This window comes from Loxodonta africana, chromosome 23 (genome assembly GCF_030014295.1).
Source record: "Loxodonta africana isolate mLoxAfr1 chromosome 23, mLoxAfr1.hap2, whole genome shotgun sequence".
NCBI classification, from domain to species: domain Eukaryota; kingdom Metazoa; phylum Chordata; class Mammalia; order Proboscidea; family Elephantidae; genus Loxodonta; species Loxodonta africana.
In genome coordinates, this window is record NC_087364.1 from 60555483 (window position 1) to 60576887 (window position 21405).

At 35.6% G+C, this 21405-nt stretch overlaps 1 protein-coding gene across 12 annotated transcripts in view; it reads left to right on the top strand.

The window, feature by feature from the left end:
• TRPC1 (transient receptor potential cation channel subfamily C member 1) overlaps window positions 1-21405 on the top strand; it is a 190705-nt gene that overhangs the window by 34871 nt on the left and 134429 nt on the right. For 11 of the 12 annotated variants that reach the window (XR_010319146.1, XR_010319144.1, XR_010319143.1 and 8 more), the window contains 5 exons: window positions 3498-3629; window positions 6693-6888; window positions 10620-10956; window positions 17016-17155; window positions 18828-18971. Coding sequence is in view for 8 of the 12 variants with exons in the window: in XM_064275555.1 (XP_064131625.1) it covers window positions 3498-3629; window positions 6693-6888; window positions 10620-10956; window positions 17016-17155; window positions 18828-18971 (949 nt within the window). In the remaining 4 variants the exon portion in view is untranslated. Of the gene's footprint in view, window positions 1-3497; window positions 3630-6692; window positions 6889-10619; window positions 10957-11059; window positions 11157-17015; window positions 17156-18827; window positions 18972-21405 lie in introns of those variants that run through there. The other variant, XM_064275558.1, reaches the window with a different exon arrangement.

A 21405-nucleotide genomic window follows, 5' to 3' on the forward strand; every position in this document is an offset into this window, starting at 1 on the left:
AAAACTAGACAATTTAGTATATATTTTAGCAATTCTTGATTCTTTTTTATGTTTTCTAAGGGTTTGTTTTGTTTTAATACCTTGCCTGACTTTAAACTGGAAAGTCTATTTCCCCGCAATGCACAGCCATGGGTCTATGTGCCTCATTTGTTTTTTTTGAGCTTTGATTTCCGAAAGTCGTCCTGTGTCTCCACAGCTTTGGGTCGGCCAGTGATTTGGCAGAGCCTGTGCTGACACTTTAAGCCTGTAGGGGTTCTACAGTTTACTGATTGGTCCGTGTGTGGGTTGGGCAATACACTGAGAGTTGCCGCTAGTTCTCACATTTTCCTTAGCTTTTTCTTGTCACCAGACTTTCTAATCTTCCCTGCACATCTGTGATTTTCCAGTCAGGCAGGGATTTGTGGAGCATTTCTATGAACCCTTTTATGACTTGTCTTATTTCTAGAGTCTCACTGTTAAATTTCTGGCTGGTCCACTGCTCGCCTCAACTCAGACTGCAACTTTGATCTAGCAAAACTTCAGGTTTTCCCTGTCCATTTCCACCAAGTCCACCATTTTTAGCAAGCAAAGCTCTAGGTTTTTGCCTCCCACTGTGAATCTCTTTTGCCCCTTCCTGTAAAAAGGTGCAAGTTTGTCACCTTCTACCTGATAAAAGTACAGTTCTTGCTACTGAACTGGGAGCAAGAGTGACGGAGACAGCCCCATGCAAGTACGCCACAGATTCCAGCTGCTTTTGCCAGAAGCTCTAGCACTGTTTCAAGAATAAACAGTTCTCAATGGACAATCTCCAGCAGCCTGGAATGATTGATTTTTTTAAAAAATATTTTTGTCCAGCTTATGTATATTGTTTTATATGTATGTGTGGAGGGGGATCCTGGACCTCTTCATACAGCCATTAACTTTGATTATGTTTTGAATACCAAAGGTGATAAATTTTATAAAGTAAGGCAACTTCAAACGTTGCCTCTCATAAGTATTTGATTAAGAGTGTCCAGTGGTGATGTTTTGCACATCTCTATTGTAGTATCACGCCACAGACTATCAGGGTCCTCTTTACTACTGGGAATAGAGTCACTAGTGCCTTTAAATCTAACCAGGTTTCAGAACGAATTCCATAAACTCCAAAACCAATTCACAAAACTCATCCTTAAGATTGTTAAGATTCTATTCCTCTGGAACCACTGTCATTATTAAGTGCCTTAGTCAAGGTTCTCTAGAGAAATAACCAGTGAGAGAGAGAGAGAGAAATAGTGAGAGATAGACACAGAGAGAGAGACAGAGAGAGATTTACTTCAAGGAATTGACTCATACAACTGTGGAGGGCTGGAAAAATCCATAGGTCAGGTAGCAGGCTGGAAGTTCCTGTTGGCTTGTGTCCTAAAATCTGTAGGTCAGGTGATAGGAAAAGTGAAAAAGAATTCTGCCTAAATATATGTTTATAATCTGGAGACAGAACACACCACTCCCTAGGGTGTATTTTCTGAGGTGTCTTGTTGTTGTTAGGTGCCCTCGAGTCCGTTCTGACCCAGCATCCCTGTCTGTGTACAGTGGAACAAAACACTGCTCATGTGCCATCTTTATGATTGTCGTTATTGCTTGAGTCCATTGTTGAGATATGTAGAATAGACAAATTCATAGAGGCAGAAAGTAGAATGGAGGTTACCAGGGACTAAGGGGAAGGTGGTAATGGAAAGTTACTGCTTAATGGGTATAGTTTTTGTTTGGGATGATTAAAAAAAGATCTGGGAATAAGAGCGATGACTACACAACATTGTGAATATACTTAACACCACTGAATTGTACACTTAAAAATTATTAACATGGTAAATTTTATGTTAAGTGTATTTTACCAAAATTTTAAAAAAGACTTAAGGGTGGAAAATACATTTTACAAGATCAACTTTTTAACTCAGTGCGACATGATACCTAAAAGCCAAATAAGGAATATATCAATAAAAAAAAAAAATTTTTTTTTAATATGTTTGTTTAAATAAAAATTTTTCATATAGAAAAAAATCTATTATTAACAAAATAGAAACAGGGAAAAGTATTTGAAACTCTTTTGACTGGAGCGATGTCTAATTTCTTTAATATGCAAAGAGATTTTACAAATCAATAAGAAAAAGATTAACAGTCACCAAAAAAATAGGCCAAAGAGTATGAACAGGTAGCTTACAGAGGAAGAGGTACAAATGGACAGTAAACATGCTTCTAAAAGATGCCCAAGCTTCTAAAGAAATTCAGATGAAAACAATTACAAAATTTCGTTTTTCAGCTATTGGGTTGGTAAAGATAAAAAAATTGATAATACTCAGTGAAAATATGGGGGAAAGTAAGTTTTTCTTATTGTTAATGCTGTGGAAACATCAGAATTTAATGTACACGTGCCATTTTACCCAGCATTCCAAGTGTGCAGTTAACATATGAACTAAAAGGTGCCCGTGATGACTTCATTCATTGTTTACAGCAGCAAAAAAATGAGAAGCAACCTGCATGTCCTTAATGGAGAATGAGGTCAATCTGTGTGTAGTGACACAGAAAGAGGTTCATGATATATTACATGAAAAAAAAAAAGCAAGCTGTTCCTTTATATATTACATCTGATTATATTTGTGTGTGGATAGAAACTACCAGGAGGGATATGCACAAATCTTGGCATAGTGGCTGTCTTTGAGAAGTAGAGTTGGTATGAGGAGGAGAATCGGGACATGTCATGTTTCCAAACTGCTTACTTTTTTTTAATAACAAGTGTGTGTTAAATTTATATTTAAGAGAAAAATATGCAAAGTTGCGAATTAAGGATTACATTTATGTAATTGAAAAATTATAGCAAAACTGTTTCTGGTTTGTTTCCTGTTTAAAAATGTGTTGAAAATATGAACATTAATTTATAGAGGGCAAAGGAGATGCTTTTCTGTTAGCTGGAGATTATGTGTAAATGAATGTTTTTATCCTTTTGAGATTTGAAACATCTTTCAAAATGATAACCTGGTTGAATGAGTCACGTGCTGTGTATATCTAGCATGTTAAAGTACTCTATCATTGAGGAAGGCAAAACTTAACAATCGTCCACATGATATAAAAAATTTATTAGTTATTAGCATATCTCATTTGAAATGTTTCTGGGTTGAGGAATAGAAATTTATTTTAATTAAATTGGATTGAACAATATGAAGTCTCAAATCTGTTAAAAGAAACACTAAAACAATTTCCCTAAAAGCAGTAGATACAAAGTTTTTTGATATTTAAATCTCAAAATAATTGACTTTTAAGTCTTTTTTGTTTTAAACATATATAATCTCATAATAAATGCTATGAGTCTAAATCAACTCGACGGCAACGGGTTTGGTTTTTTTAAATAAGTATATGATAGTTGTTTTAATATTCTTTTGATTCTGTAATACTTAAGTATAAATTTATGAAAATTGTAGATTAAAACTACTGATCTTACGTGTATAATGTATTTCTTTCACATTATGGAATCATATTTTATCCAGGTTTCGTCTTGATATTTATCGATGCTTGGCCAGTCCGGCTCTAATAATGTTAACAGAGGAGGATCCAATTCTGAGAGCATTTGAACTTAGTGCAGATTTAAAAGAACTAAGCCTCGTGGAGGTGGAATTCAGGTGGGAATGAATGGAAATTATAAATTATATAATGTCACTTGTTTGAGAACCTTTTCAGCCTGAGTTTCTTCATAGGCCAACTTATAAATTATTTACATTTGATCCAAGATGACCACAACTCTTTTCGCCTTGCTGCCATCACTTGATTTTTTTCCTTCTCCCTCAAAGGAACAGACAGACTCTAATGCTACTTAGGTCATGTTTCTATCACCCTTAATCCCTCCTTTTTTCGCCTTGGCCAAGGGCATTCTAGGGCAATGTGAACGACAGTAGATAAAAGTGGTAACCTAAATAAGAGGAAACTTATTTGCCACTGGTCCCCTTTGTACCACCTCCCCTCTTCTCCAGATCCTATAATCATCTCGGGGCCTGATTCTTCAGCTCTTTCAAAAAAAAGCGTATTAAATGCTTTTTGTATGTCAGGGTTGTTCCACACACCCAGATGTTTAGTGAGATGTTTCTGGTGGGAGGAACATACATGTAAACACAAAAATAAAATACTGCTGATTAAGAATGATTAATAGTTTTTCTTGAGAAATGAAAATTAAGCATGATTCTGGTGCTTTCAATATCCAAAGAATCTTTAGTTACTATTTTCCCTGAAAGGGTTAAGTGTGTGTGGGGGCAGGGGGGAGGAGTAAGGAAAAACAGCCTGATTTAAACATTTTTTAAAAAATTCTTAGAACATTTCATTCAGTGGGCTTTAGTGAAAGCTTTGAGACTTTCCCTTATAAGAGAGTATCCTCTGAAAAAAAAAAGGAGTTAAATCAAGATTTGTGCCAGCCCCTACTGCGAGGTTTCTAGGGGGGTTGTACCATTCCCACCTTGACTTTTTTTGGACCCCTGCTGGTGCAGTGGTTAAGAGCTCAGGCTGCTAACCAAAGTATTGGCAGTTCAAATCCACCAGCCACTCCTTGGAAACTCTATGGGGCAGTTCTACACTGTCATTCAGAGTTTCTATGAGTCGGAATCAACTCAGCGGTGCACAACAACCCCAACTTTTCCTTTTATGTCCAGGTCCTGTTGGAGCCCCATGCTTTGCATGGTACTCCTCCAGTGACTGGATAAGATTGGATGAGTTCATACTTCACCTACTGGAAGGACAATTGGAAGTTAGCAATTTTCTTCAGCCTTAACAGCAGTACATGTGTATTCTTGATTTAAAATACCTGTTTATAGCTTTTTAAATTTGTGGCCACTGTGGTTTAATTTGGATAAATTAAAATTTATTTAAACTTCATGAAATGAAGAATGTACTTTGCTTTGATCAACACATTAAAAATGGTTAAAAGTGTAACTTGTTGCCACCTTTAACTTTTTTAGCACATAAGGCTGTGAATAAATTTTCTTTCTTAAATATAAAGAGCTTCCTATTATCATCTCATACTTTGAGTTAGGAGTTCTCTTATAAAATTGATTCAGTTCCTTCCAAATAGGTTTGGAGGCAACTATTGCTATTATATTGTGATCATTCAATAATAAATTTAGAGTTGGAAGGGATCCTAGGACTCCTTGTTCTTTATAGAATCCCATGTTTTTATAAACAGGGAAACAGATCCATAAAGTTTAGATATCTGATTAATATCGGCATCTAACTAAGAACAGAGTTAAAACTGGAAGCAGTAGCAGTTAGAACGAGAACATAGGACTTCTAGCCTACTGTATTTCTATCAAAACTATATAGTTACTTATCTTCCAGTAATCTATTAGAGATTAAGCAAATCAGATTAATAAAATGTTCATTTTATCTCTGAATCTAGTTTATGTATCAGTATATATAAACAGTAAATTTTATCAGAAGTCTATTTAGAGATGAGATATGCTTGTAATAATACACATTTCTGATGGATGGGCCCATCTGCATATAGATTCCTAGACTAAGAAGTAATACTTCATTTGTTGAAGAAATCTGCTTATTCTCAGGTAGTGTTGGTTAGGTGGTAAATGACGAACAATGAATGAGAAAAATGTTAGCCTCAAAGGAAAAGAAGTTTTTATTGTTTGAATTGTAATTTTATCCTGCCAGTCCAGGGAAATCCCCAATGCACAGACGTCTTAACCAATGAACAGTCTTCCTGTTTTCCCCTCCTTTACCTTGAAACAGCAACAAAAACTGAATAAAAAATTATTTTCTGCAGTTTGACCCCAAAGTCTATGACTGATAATTATTTATATCTAGCTTTATTCTTAAGTTATTACTCAGACGTAAGTTAATGTAATTGGTATTTTCGAAAAGGATTATGAACTATAACTTCTTAGTTTCTCACTAATTAATTTAGGCCTGCCTTTAACAAGCCATTGAATCCTAAGATTGGGGCAATAGGGTTTCTAAAGGAGAGTTCTTACTAGGCTTGTTTCGGTTTCTTTCTAATTTTATTTGAATTTCGTTCAAATAAATACTTTAAAATGTATCAGAATGCTATTTTAATATCAGAAGCATCATAAACATGTTGTAGACTATTACTGAAAAAAATCCCTAGTTAAAAATTTTATAGTAGTCTTTATTGGGTAGCATTAATATTTCTATTGTTTAGATGGAAACCCTGGTGGTATAGTGGTTAAGTGCTACGGCTGCTAACCAGAGGATCGGCAGCTCAAATCCGCCAGGTGCTCCTTGGAAACTCTGTGGGGCAGTTCTACTCTGTCCTACAGGGTCGCTATGAGTCGGAATCGACTCGACGGCAGCGGGTTTGATTTTTTTTACTATTATTATTATTTAGATGAGTAATAGAAAGTTTTAGACAAAAGTTGCAGAAGAGAAGAGCAAATGAGCTAAGAGAACTGACTGACAAATACCAGAATTTATAGGAATATCAGTGTGTATAATGGAACACGGTACTTACCTTAGTGTGAACACGGAGAACATAATTGTGTTACAGTTTCCCCCAAAGCTCTGGAGAAGTTGTGTACCAGTAGGTTCTGGACTGTGTAAGCCCAAAATGATTTCAGATTTTGTGTAGCACTGACAGAATTAAAATGTTACTGAGTAAAAAGTTTCACTGAATACAGCGTAATTAGAAGACAGTAGTGACATGTCTAATAACAGACTGTTGCATTTTACAGCAATGATTATGAGGAGCTAGCTCAGCAATGTAAAACGTTTGCTAAAGATTTGCTTGCACAAGCCCGGAATTCCCGCGAATTGGAGGTGATCCTAAACCATACATCTAATGATGAGCCTCTTGACAAACGGGGATTACTAGAAGAAAGAATGAATTTAAGTCGTCTTAAACTTGCTATAAAATATAACCAAAAGGAGGTATGAGGTTTTCTGTAATATATTTAAATTATTTCCTCCACAGTAGTCTAGTGGCTCAGAGCAGAGGCTTTGGAGTGACATCTGGGTTGAGATCCTAGTTCAGCTTCATACAAACTCTGTGTTCTTGAGAAAGCTTTTGAGTCTGGGCTTTCATTTTTAAGAATTAATTAAGAATATATATTTAAAGTGTTAAGCAAGTAGTCGATAAATGACAGTTACTATTTAGCAGTTAATATTATGTAATATGGACGTTGATTTAATGTTTTTGCCAAGTAGTAGCTACAGAGGTAAGAGCTTGTGTAGTAACTGCCTTTGTCATGAAGTTCCATCCTGTGTTTTGCTGTCATGCGTTCATTTTCTTGATCTGGTCATAAATAACCCTTTCTATGGTAATAGTCCCTTTCTATTTAAAAATAAAGTGTCCAATGTTATATGTACTGACTTTTATTTGTTAATTCATTGTGAAACCCAAAGGCGCAGAGGCGCATTATATAACGAGTTTGATTCTGGCCCTTCTGGCATCATCCCTTCCTGTTTAGGGAAATTCCCATTTCTGCTCTCCATACACATACATATACATGATTGAGGAACTTAAACAGGGAAAATGTACGCTTCAAATTTAATTTTTTGCAATAATTTACTAACCATGAGTATTTATAGGTAGATGATGACATCCAGTTAATAGTACGGGTATTGATAAATGGTACTTTTGAAGTATTGCTTCTAAGACCCGTTATTTCTGTTATTAACATTTATGTTGAAATAAAGCTTGCTTATCGAATTTATATTAATATAAAAATAGACCTTAGATAGGTAGTGGTAGAAGGCAAGGTTCAGGACCTTTGGTCTTGGTTGAAAATTTGAGCCTCATAATAGCTTTGTGATTTAGGAAATTGATGCAGGAATTTTAAGGTCTTTAGTTTTAAGAGTACCTGGACAGGGTATTGCTTATTCAGATCTCTAGCTTCAAATCCTATACTTTTCCTACAACTCGAGGGTTCTTGCTTGAGATAGAGTATTTACAGAAAAAAAATTAAGCATAAGAGTTTGAATCCATGTGGATGTAAGATTATGAATCAACATACCTGTGTGGATTAAAAAAGAAATACTGTAAGTAGAAACAGAGGCTATAGGAAGCCTGATGTAGTCTTCCTCTAATAATACATTTTGACTTAATCTTAGCTGAATGCGTTTACTTCTGTTCTACAACCAGAATGGACATAAAATACTAGAAAAATGATAGAATAAAGGGATACAAGGTACAAAGTCAAATTACTGCTCAGGAAAAGAACCCAAAAGAAAAATGGAAATAACCAGGATTATGTTGAATAAAAAAATGTTGATTAGGGAAGAAAAATTTAATAGACCATTCCCTAATGCTATCTATATCATTGACGGACCCCCAGAGGATAAACAAAATGTTCCATTCTAAAGAAAATGAAAGAAAAGGAAGCAGGATACAATAATAATACTTGTTAATTGAAAAGAAGACTTCTGAAGTAAAATTCTGAAAAAACGAGAATGATAATGTCTTTTAAAGTGTTTTTAAAAATACAATATAATGTAATCTTCTAGGAATGGTTCAGTTGAAGGTACTGCCATCAGTGAGAAGAAATGGACCCTGATAGCTCTCCACCCAGAAATTTTAAGGATGAATGAAAATGTAAATTAATTTTTAAACTAGATTCCTAAATTTGATCAAAGGGGAAGATGATAGTATTTTCTTACAAAGTTGGTAGACTTTGTTCAGGTTATCCATTGCTGAATAACAAACTATGATGAAATTTAGTGGCATAAAGTAACAATTACTTTATAATGCTTATGGATTCTTCGTGTGGGATGATTTGCCCTTGTGTCACCATGTCTGAGGTTTCGGCCTGAGATAACACGTGATCAGGGGCTGTAATCAAGTGGAGGCCTCTTCGCTCACATGTCTGGTACCTGAGATTGTTGACTGTAGTGCCTGTGTGTGGCTTCTCTACGTAGCTTGGGCTTCCTCACAGCCACAGCATGGTGACTTCAGGGTAGTAGGACTTTTTACATGGCAGTTTATGGCTCCAAGAACAGTGTTCTAGGGAACAAGGTGGAAGCTGCTTGGCCTTTTAAGACCTGGCTTTAGAAGTCATGTGTCATCCTGCCAGTATCTGTTGGTTAAAGCAATCACAAGCCTGTCAAATTCAGGCAGAGGGAACGTTGATCCCAACTTTTGATGGGAGGAATATCAAAAAGTTTTGTGGCTGTATTTTAAAACCACCACGGTCTTAGAACATTCCCAGTCAAAATTGTATTCTTCCGATACTACTAAATCATCATTATATAGACAGATGGCAGGGACAGCAGTCAGCCCTGAGATTGCTTTCATACTTGAGGAAGGTAGAAACTAAATTTGGGATTCTTCTAAACTGGATGCTTGGTGAAAGGAAATACTTTTCCTTCCCAGGTTTTCACCTTGAGGCACAAACTAAGATTCCCTGAGAACACTGGAATCTGAGCGAAGAATAAAGAATGAAATAAGACTGAATTGTCAAAAATAAATATAGTATACTAGGAAATTCCTTGATAAGCACAATAAACAACAAAATAAATTCTGTCCAGACAGTGCTTTTTTACCTACAGCGTCACATTCCACAAATTACATTCTCCCTCAGGATAAGTCTTTGTTAAAACAGAAGGTTGTCCACAGTTACCTTGGATTAGCTGAATAATGTTATGACCTTCAACTTGTCCTTTAATTTGGTGATTTCAGATCAGAGTAATATTACTGTATTCAGAGTTATCAGGGCCCTTAAGTTATACTTCACAACAATTAGCACTGTGGTGGGAACATTTTGCTGTGAAATTTATAAACTAAAGAGTTTTGTATACTTTGGTAAACGAATTCCTGTACTTGATCTAGAATTTTCCTCTTATTTGGGCATAGCTTTCCTTTTCATCTCCTGCAAAATTCAGTTTTAAACAGGTTTAGGAGTACCTTTAATACATTTAAGAAATCCCCGCTATTTTGTTGGAGCATGAATACATGTAATATTTAGACTTGGATTGTTTTCCTATCTAGACACCTTGGTTTCTTTTAACTAAAATCAGTAGTTTCTCTAGACCGAAGACATCTAAGCATTAGTCAGCAATTTTTTTTAAGTTGTTTTTTTTTTTTTCTTTATGCTGTATAATATAATATCTTAAATGACCTTAGTAATGAGTGGTGTCTTTCTCTGGATTGTGCTTGTTAATTTTGAAATTCCATAAATATTAGTATAAAAGCCTTTATAAATTAAATGTGGTAAAATGGCTAAGTAGGCTTGTAACAATAGTTTATACCTATATAGTACATGCTGTAGCCAGGCACTATTCTAAGAGCAGTACATTCAACCCTCACAACAACATTATGGGCAGATATTATGGTCCCCATTTTAAAGATGCGGAATTGAGGCTCAGAGAGGTCTAAAAACGTGTTCAAGGCCATTTAATAAGCACAGAGCCTGAATTTAAGTTTTCGGGGTTTTTTTTTTTGGTTCCAGAGCCTATCCTTTTAACCTCTATACTCTTTTATTATTTGTAAAAAAAAAAAAAAAAAAACCCAAACACATTTGTAAGGATAAATAAAGAACTAGGTTGAATGTATAGAATTGATTTTTAAACTATTATTAAAACTTTGAGTATCAATTAAATGATGGCTGTATCAGTTAATCCTTAAGGGTCTTATTTACATTTGTGTGCATGTGTGTCCTTTTCAGTTTGTCGCCCAGTCTAACTGCCAGCAGTTTCTGAACACCGTTTGGTTTGGACAAATGTCAGGTTACCGACGTAAGCCCACCTGTAAGAAGATAGTGACTGTTTTGACAGTTGGCGTCTTTTGGCCTGTTTTGTCACTTTGTTATTTGATAGCTCCCAAATCTCAATTTGGTAGAATCATTCACACACCTTTTACGAAGTTTATTATTCACGGAGCATCATATTTCACGTTCCTGCTGTTACTAAACCTGTACTCTCTTGTCTACAATGAGGATAAGAAAAACACAATGGGGCCAGCCCTTGAAAGAATAGACTATCTTCTTATACTGTGGATTTTTGGTAAGTAGCAAATTAAGTTGAAGGCTCTGCCTTTATTTAGCCTACTAATTCCCCTTTGTTTGGTGGCCTTACAAGCATCTGTGTTCAATTTGTAATTTTACAGTGCTCACACAGCGAGAATTTGAACTCTTCCGTGATGATTGAAGACCTAACTAACAGTTTTGTAAAGACAAGTGTTCCTGAATTTGATAAGGAAGCAGGTCTCTTACTTGTTGTTGCTAGGTGCCATCAAGTCGTTTCCGACTCATAGCGACCCTACATACAGCACAAAGAAACGCTGCCCGGTCCTGCCTGGCTTTCTTTATCCTTAGACTCTGAAGTTGTTCATAATCATTAAAACAGAAAAATCAGTTTTACTAATGAGTGCTATTTTGGTAAAAGAGCGTAAACCTTTTTCTGGGTATTTGTAACTTAATGTGTTGTGTACCGTGCTGCATTTTTGGAGTTAGTCCTTCTGTTTCGTTATATGATGAGCGTTCATTTTAAGGACCTGTGAACTTTTGTAGTTGCATCCTACTTTATGATAGAAATATTTAAATTTAGATTTAAAGGGGTCCCTGGTGACTCATTCCATAATCAGTCCTATGTAATGATATCCAGATCTCCTTAGGAGTGACAGATTTGTAAAAATAGAAGACATTTCATTTTCTAAGAATTGTTTTTTATAAGTGTTATACTGCGTAATAAATATCTCAAATGACCTTTTCTAGTTTTTACTCCCCATAAAGGGAAGGAAGGAGAATCACATGATCTGTTCTTGGTCTTTTAATGACATCTTTCTTTCACTGCAAACCTTCAATCTTTTTTTAAAACTTTAGGATTTCTCCCCTGTCCCTTTGCTGTAGAGTGAAAGAATATTGAAATTTTATCTTTTCTATGATATGAGTCACTGATTTTAGTGGTAAAATTGTATTTATCTTTTGATTAGCATGTTCTAGATTATTTCAATTATTAAATCATTTGGAAAGAGTTACTGTACAGTGTTCACTTTTAGTCCTCCTTCAGAGAGAAAAATAATTTTCAGATTTTGCAGTTTTTATTTTTATTTGAAAATGGATTTATTTCTGGTAACTTGACTTCAACCAGAGTTTTACTTTTAGCAGTAACCGATCCATAATGCATTAATGTTTAAAATTAGATAAAGAAAAATGATATACATGTGAACTCTAGGTTAAAGAAAATTAAATAATCCCTTCTTGTTAATATGTCTTGTGTCCTGCATTTCTTCTATCTTATCTAAAGATTGGAGCCCTGGTGGCGCAGTGATTAAGTGATACGGCTGCTCACCAAAAAGTCAGCAGTTTAAATCCACCAGCCGTTCCTTGGAAACCCTAGGGGCAGTTTTCCTGTGTCATCTAGGGTCGCTGTGGTCAGAATTGACTCGACTGCAATGGATTTGTTTTGTTTGTTTTTTTGATATCTAAATATTAATGTTTTAATTTAAGAAATAATTTAGACTTTATTATATTTGGTTTCATATTGCATTGTTCTGGATCTTTCCAATGTGAAATTTGTTTACATTGTTGTTTGAGTAGGTAAATATATATATATATATATATATGGCAGAGAGGAATCTCTAAATACTATATCTTTTTCCCTATATTCATTTAAACTATTTGTGAAAGATTATTATATATACCTTAGTCTTAAGAAAAATAAATTTTATATCATTTACCTATAACCTACTGTTTAAATAGTAATAAGAAAGAATATTTTCTGTTTTGTAAATAAGATTCCGTTTACCTGAGCCTATATAAGAATCATATTAAAGATTTTCATTCTTAGCAGAGAGTAAAAACTCACTGAACTCAAGGAGCCTATCACTCTTGGGGTAGCACATACACTCTTCTAGTCACTGATTTTCATAGTAACAGTGAAACTACGCCCAGTCCATTTTAAACATAGTGCCACTGCTCCCAGTAACGTTATACTCACACACACTGATTAATTTTCTAACACGTACGCTGCTTCACTGGAATAATGCGTGTCAGCTAAGCCAGGTAAATTTCTGGGGGTGTTTCAGTTTTCTCAGCACAGCTTCTGCTTTGAAACAACTGGATCTGACTAACCTTGCCAAGGACATCTTCTAAGCCTGTGTGTAATTAGATCACTCTGGGCTTCTGTAAATACGTAGATCTGAACCTGCTCTAAATGAGTAGATAGGAATAAAGGCACACTTGGGTCAATTATTATTTCAAGCAGTGAGTACAGAGACTTTTGACTCATGGTGAACAACTTTATGGATTTCCTTTCCTATTTCTTCTCCTTATCCCTCCAGAAAAAAGTAAGATTAAGTTATAAAAGACATGGTAGAAAAGAAGGGAAAAAAATGCATTGATGAATGCACAAAATATTAATAGTATCCTTTTTTTTTTTTTACCTTTTGCTGTTGCAAGACAGTAGAACAGCTACTACAAAAATATTTTTTAATAATGCTGAGCGCCTGCTTTGCCTAAGCATGGGCACTGAAGATTGAGTAGTGAGCAGAAACATCTATGGCCCCGGCACTCAATAGCATTTATGGTCTAACTAAGGTAGAAACCCATTAACTTGAGAATCACACAGATAAATGAAAAATCACAAATGAGTTAAGTGCTACTAAGTAAAGGAACATGGTGCTAGGAGAGCAAGCGTATTCTAAGTGTGTTTCATCTAGTCAGGGAGGTTGGAAACGCTATCTGGAGGAAGTGATGAGTGAGCTAAGACCTAAAGGATGAATAGGAATTAACTACGAGAATTAGGAAAGAAAAGTACTCTAGGCCAAGGTGAGAGCACATGCACAGGCCCTGTGGCAAGAGGGAGCGTGGTACTAAGAAGGGACTGAATAAAGGCCGATGTTACTGGAGCAAGGAGGACGCGGGAGCATGATTTAAGATGCAGCTGTAGAAGTATATATTGCGCCAGACCATCCATGGCCTTGTTAAATGTTTTAACATTTATACTGAGAACAATGGAAAACCATTGAAGTTTTTTAAGTAAGAGAGTGACATGATCCAATTTGCCTCTTGAGAATATTATTCTAGTCACAGCATGGAAAATGGGCTGGGAGAATAGGGCTGTGGCAAGAATAGATGGAGGGAGACCAATAAAGAGATGTTGCGGTGATCCACATGAGAATGTATGGTACCTCAGACTTAGAGTGATTGAGATAGAAAAGAGAGAAAGGGATGGATTTGAGCGATATTTATAAGGTAAAGCCAATAGGACATGGAAATACATAGTATATAGGAGGTGAGAAGGAGGGAGGTTATTAAGCAACACAGGGATATTGGAAAAGTGCAAGGTTGAGTATTTGTAGAGGGAAGGTAGATCCCGAGTGTGGTTTTGCATATGTTGAGTTTGAAAAGGCTTTGAGATATCCAAGAGAGATGTCAATCAGACAGTTGGAGATTGTAGTCCAGAGCTCAAGAGGAAGTCTAAGTTGGAGATAGGAATTTGTGAATATTCTGCATATAGGTGGTATATGAAATTATGCATGAGACACTTAGGAAGTACGAAATGAGAAGAAGAGAGGACCTTGAGAAATCCCAACATGGCTGGGATTGCTGTTTACTAATGTAATTTATGACTTTAAAAAAACAAAAGAAACCACTGAAATATGGCACCTTGACTGTGTAGTGATTGCATTACTTAGAATAATTTAAAATTATTTTGTTCTTTTCAATTCAAATCCAAAATATGAAATATGTCATGTGTGTTAGAATTATTTCAGCGGGGGCTGTTGCACACAACGTAGGAAATTACCCAATGTGAGCCTCAATATTTTTTGATGTTTCTGCCCCTTTTGGTCAAAATTTTCTCCAATTCATGTGGTAACTTTTTGTTAAGAGTTAAGTATAATATTTCATTTTGAAGAAATATAAATATAATTATTTCTATAAACAACTATCTTGGTTTAGTGTTTTACTATTAAGAGGAATGGGTCTAAAGCTTAAATATAAATGTCTTAGTTAGAAGATGTCTTATAGATATGGAACTACATATCATTTTATATCAAAATATGGGATTAGAAAATAACGTTGATTTCCTGAAGAAAGAAGAATTCACTTAATATATTTCTTCTCCTTAGCCCATTGTCCTGGGTAAAGACTGATCAGGATAAATATCCAGGAAGCTTCCATTACCACCCTTTCTCCAAATAAAAGAAAACAGTGTTTGAGTTAATAAAATGTTACCCGATAGACTCTTCTGTTGAACATTTTTATACAGGTTTTATCTATTCATTTTTAATAGAAGCTTATCCAAGTGGAAGCTTTTAAGTGTTTTCTGTGTCACTCTGAAAGTATTTTAAAATGTTTTTCTATGTAAAATGTGAATACTATATAATTAAGATGTTATGAACAGAGGTTTTCAAGAATACTTCTTGTCTTTGCCAGGGGAATTATTCTGCTTCCTGGTAAGGCAGAGAGTGATTTACTCGGCTTGATTTCTGCCCATGTGTTATGTTGCATCACTCTTTTTTTTTTTATTATTTTATCTTCTCCTTAAAAATGTCTTAATGAAGGAATGTACCATAAAACTATTATGGGTTGTATTACTGCTTTTTGGTACACATAAGAACATGTAATTGTGGAGGAACTTCTGATCCCAAAAAGGGGGGAGTTTTTCTGTTGGTTGGATTGGGTTTGGTTTTTGTGTACATTTATTCATTTAAGTTTTGTTGAGCACCTACTGTGTATCAGGCACTATTCAGGACATTTGGGATATCAGTTAAAAAAAAAAGAATATTGCCCTTAAAGAACTTATCCAGAGTGGGGGAAAGATAATAGGCATAATAACTAAATTATATCCAGTGTTACAAAGTAAGAAAAGAAAAAGAAATGCAGAGTTAGGGAGATTGGGAATGGGAGACCTGGGGCTTACAATTTGGAATAGAGTGGTCAGGGTAGATGGTGAGCAAAGACTTGAAGTGAGAGTTAGTCAAGTAGATACCTGGATAAGAAGCTTCCAGCCAGAGGGAAGAACCAATGTAAAGGCCCCAAGGCAGGAGTCCTGTGTGTTCAAAGAGGCAAGTAGACCAGTGTGACTGGAGTCATGTAAGAAGAGATTAGTAGGAGATAAGGTCAGAGAGGAAGGATAATGTGGGGCTGTGAGATTTTGGTTTTGACTCTTGAAATGGAGTGTAAGGAAAGGCACAATGCCGTCTACGCACAGTCAGCAGCAGTGGGTTCTTGGGATTTCATTGACATTCACACTCATAGGACACAATAGGCTGAAACCTGGCACCAGGCTTACTTAGCTTTGTGAAGGGATACAAGACAGGAAACAGCATGTCAGCATGGCAGCTTCAAATATGTTTTTATTGGGAGCCCTAATAAAAGTCCGGGAGCTGCATCCCAGCCCAATACTAGGCACACTCACTTGTAGGGGATGAGACCATGTGCATGGGTGTGGAGTACCCTAGCCAGGGATGCCTCAAGTTTAGCAGGAGCTTTATCTTATCAAAGCCCAAGAGTATAACTCTAATTACAAACTCATTTTGAGTTAAGAGAGACATCACACAGAGAAGCTGAGGCCTGTGTTTCTCAAACATTTTTATGATTCTGGCTATGTATACCTTCAGAGTCTTTCAGCCCACTTATAGCCTTCCTGGACCAGATACAATTCCCCAATCAGCGATTGTTAGGTTAAGTTTACAGCTGTCAGTTTGAGAGTCTTTGCCATGTAGATGGTATTTAAAGCCATGAGACTGGAAGAGATGACTAAAGCAGTCAGTGTGAGTAGAGAAGAGAAAAAGATCACAGTCTGAGCCCGTGTGTGTGTGTGTGTGTGTGTGTGTGTGTGTGTGTTTGGGTGTGGCATCAATTTGTTTGTATTCTTATTTTTGTTCACATCACTTAAAATTGCTGTCTGGGAAAGACATTGTCATATGAAACTTAAGGGTTTTTTTTTTTCCTTTCAAATTATGGGGAGTTTTTACTAAAAAGTTCTTGTTTTTTATTTTGAACGAGGCTCTAGCTAGCTTAAGTGTTTACTTAGTACTTTGAGTCTTAAAGTGTACTTTAGTTTATTACTGAATTAAGAGAGTATTATCTGATTTTTTTTCTTCCTTTTTTTAGGGATGATTTGGTCAGACATTAAAAGACTCTGGTATGAAGGGTTGGAAGACTTTTTAGAAGAATCTCGTAATCAACTCAGTTTTGTCATGAATTCCCTTTATTTGGCAACGTTTGCCCTCAAAGTGGTTGCTCATAGCAAGGTGACTATTAACTATGTCAATTGGAGCCACAAATAACGTTTATCTAGAAAGTACCTGAGACTTTCAGCTGTGTAACTCAGAAGTACACTGGCCTACATCTGTGTCTGGTGTATTTTCATCTTAAACCTATCCATGTGCAAGGGTGCAGTAGACATTGTTTTCCTTCCTTGCCGGTAGCTTAAAGGATGTTCATTACCTTTAAATGTTGGTTACCTTTTATATGCCAGGCACCGTGGCTGATACTTGATATACTTTATTTCATTTTATCCTCACAGGGACCCTATGAGACAGACATCCTTATCCCTATTTTGCAAGTAAGGAAAATGAAGCTCAGAGATATTAAGTAACTTGTCCAAGACCACACAGTAAGAAACCAAGACTGGATTTAAATCCAGGTCTGCCTAGGCATGTTCTTTCTAGCAAATGCCGATTCCTTAGGTCTGAGTCAGGTTCACTTACCTCATTAACGTGTGCATACTTAAAATAAGAACACAAAGAAACTTAAAACAAGTAGCGTTAGGTATCTGTTATATCTTACAGAAAAAAGTTTATCTGAAATGGAATTCATTATACAGTATTTTACACATTCCAAATCATGATTATTATCTTACACAGCTTATAAAGTGATATAAATGTAATTATTTTTCGGATGCCTATTTTTATTTTTTATTTAGAATTTTATAAAAATTTAGCCATATATATATATATTTACTTTCAAGATTTAAGCTCCCTCAAGCCTAGAAAAGGCAATAGATTTTACATTTTTGCTTAAATCTTGAGTTTAAAGTTCTTTTGTGATATGACATCCAAAGAACTAAAAGACATAATCTGATTTTTTGTTTTGTTTTTTACCAATTCATAGATTGGTTACCTTACATCATTATACTGTGTCCAAAACTGTATTACTTCGAGCAGTAGTACAGAACATATTTGTTTAGTTATGTTCAGTGTCCAGGATGTGAAATTTCTAAGAAAATATGAAATTGATCATTCATAGATAAATGGTTTGATAGAAAGGTTGAGGGATGTTGCTTTTTCAGACTGATTTCTTTAGTTCCAGAAGTGGGGTGCCCATATCATATATCGTCCAAACCAGGTCACTTTTGAGACTGAAAGGAGGCACTATTAATAAATGTTAGGACAGCTAGTATACAATCCAGGACTGTCCCAGGCGACTGGGACTTATGACTACTCTATATCTAGGTATAGTAATGCACCCTTTTTCTTTTGGAGTTTAAAAAGGAAAAGAACCTCTATGGTTCCTTCGAGAATCCTGAGTCAAAGGACTAGGTCACTTTATGATAGCTAATTAATTGCCAGTGCATATACTAAAAGTTTGTATGGTGGAATTTAAGAAAAATAAACCAACATTTCATTACTAAAAAGTTTAATGACAATATTAAAAAACTGTATCTTTTTTTTTTAAGACAGAAGAATTTTTCTGAAAATCTCTTGATATAGAGTTACTGGTATTGCCCCCCATATGTAGAAATCCTTTATTTAGTTAAAACATTGTTATTTCCATTAAAAAGGCGAACTGTATAAAACATAAATGGAAATCCCCAGAAGGAAGACATAATTAAAATACTTTTCCTTCAGCAACCAGAATATATTTTTGTGTTGCTAAATTGAAGGAGCTATTTACCTTTGTCATTTTTCTTTCTGGTCTTAGTTTCATGACTTTGCTGATCGGAAGGACTGGGATGCGTTCCATCCCACACTGGTGGCCGAAGGGCTTTTTGCATTTGCAAACGTTCTGAGTTATCTTCGGCTCTTTTTTATGTATACGACCAGCTCTATCTTGGGTCCATTACAGGTAAATAATTAGATTTCTTAAAGAACACTTGTTCGATGTTATTATTGCATTTTTCTGCTTGTCCACTGGAACGTTGTTCTCTCGTGATGTTGAAGCTAAACGGTGCTTTTGAAAATCATTAACAATTGGAAACGACACAGCATGTCCATCTGCCTTGTTGCTGGCTAAATGATAATCCTTTGCTTTCGGTTATTTAAGGGAGTCCCTGGCTGGTGCAAACAGTTCACACTGCTAACTAAAAGTTGGAGGTTCAAGGCCACCCAGAGGTACCTCAGAAGAAAGGCCTGGCAATCCACTTCTGAAAACTCAGCCATTGAAAACCCTATGGATCACAGTTCTACTCTGACACACATGGGGTCACCACGAGTTGGAGTCAACTCAAACGCAAATGAGCGGTGGTCCATTGGCCTCCTCCCCCGACTCCGTGGACATAGGTGTGTTTATACAGTTACACTTCAGACAATAGAAGAACATAAAAATCTGCTTTTTACCAAAATGAATCTCAGGTTTAAGATTGTAAGTGTTTTAGATGATAAGTAAGAAAGTGGTCTGTGCAGACAGAAATTATCATACCTCATGATGATTCTGAAGATATATAAGCTATATTTTTAAAAAATACTCTTTACTTTGCTTAATAAATGCCAGGTGTCATAATGTAGAACATAGCATATTTAGAGCTAAAAAACTCAGATCGTGTGGTACAACATTTCACTTTATAGTTAAAGAAATTGAGCTTTGGAGATGGCATGTGATGTGTACGAAGTAGCATGGTTATTAAGTGGGAGAGTTTAAATTCTAAGTCTCTTCACACCAAAGGAATGACTCACAATTGGTTGAATTTACCCCAGAGAGTTTAGTAGTTGATAGTTATTAGAAGGTGAGATCACCTCTTTTAGATGACTAGATCTACATAGTATTGTTATTACTCAAAGTTATTTGTAAGTCTGAAAATCTGAGCAATGTTCATTTTTCTTTGATAAGTTTTAAGTCAAAGTTTACTAACAATTTAGATTCTCTTTTATACTCTTAAAGGAGATGTTTTAAATAAAAGGCATAATTACCTTTTCCAAACAGGGCTGTGAAAATAAAATCTGTAGGAAAAACCTATTAGGCTTGTGCTATCATTCTGCAGTGTGTTTTCTGATACATGACCCTCTTTACCATGTCCTGGGAGATGCTCTGACTTAGATAAGTTTGGAACACACTGCATACTATATACCTCTTTTGGGAATTCACAGTGCACATTATCACATTGAAGCCTCTGAGAAGGAAATAAAGAAACCTGTTTAACCTTATTCAAACCATCATTACCTAAACTCATACCCACTTTTCATGAGTTATGCTCAGGTTCCTGTTTTTCTCCAAAACATGCTATGTGAAACGCTGGTTTCAACTGTCTGTTAGTTTGATTTATTTTTGTTGCTAATATCTTCTGTGTATATTTTAATCAAGAGTCAATAGTATTTTTTACATGCATATTGGGTTTTTTTTTTTAACCACACACTGATGACATCACTAGATTTCTATATCTTTTGTTATCAAGGATTACACTTGGCTGCATGAAATAGAAACGAAAAGAAAAAAAGGTTTACCTAAACAGTTTAGGGATTTATTTTCTTGCGTAACAAGAAGTTGGAAGTAGACACCCCAGGACTGATACACCTATTCAGGAAAGCCATCTAGGATCCAGATTCCTTCTGTCTTCGCCGTCCGCCATCTTTAGAGTATGACAGATCTCATGGTTGCAAGCTGTCTGCTCCAACTCCCTACATCACATCTGTATCCCAGCAGGAAGAAGGGGAAAGGACAGAGGGCAAAAGACAGAAAGCATGGGCCAGTTATCTTTCCCTTTTATCAGGCAAACAGTCGTTTCCCAGAGCGCTACCAGATACTTCCACTTCCATCCCATTGGCCAGAATTTGGTCACAGGGCTATTCGTAGCTGTAAGGAAACCTGAGGAAATGAGTACTTTTCATTGAGCTCATTGCCCCTCAAGAAATCAGAATCAGAAAGAGGGAGAAGTAGATGCTGGGTAGGCATCTGTAGAGTGATATTTTCAGTCTTTTACTTAAAGAAACTTTAGAATTAAGACATTCAGTTGTTGATTTCCAGTGGAGTCTTCGGAACATGACAGATTTTTATTACAAAGTAAGTCCGGAGTATTCTAGTTTTATGTAGAAAATTTGTAATATTCTTTTTTCCATTTTGTTCTTCACAAGAAAGGAACTGAATTAAAGTAGAATGATCTAAATACAAAACTAAAAGAAAAAAATGACTACAATAAAATAGTTAACTGCTTTATCAAGTATATAACCAGCTATGTCCGATAATGTCTTTATGTGATTGCTGCCATTGTTTGCTAGATTTGTCTCCATTTACTAGCTTTTTTTTCTTTCCAAATCTTTGCAGATTTAGAAGCTGAGGGGTTTTTATT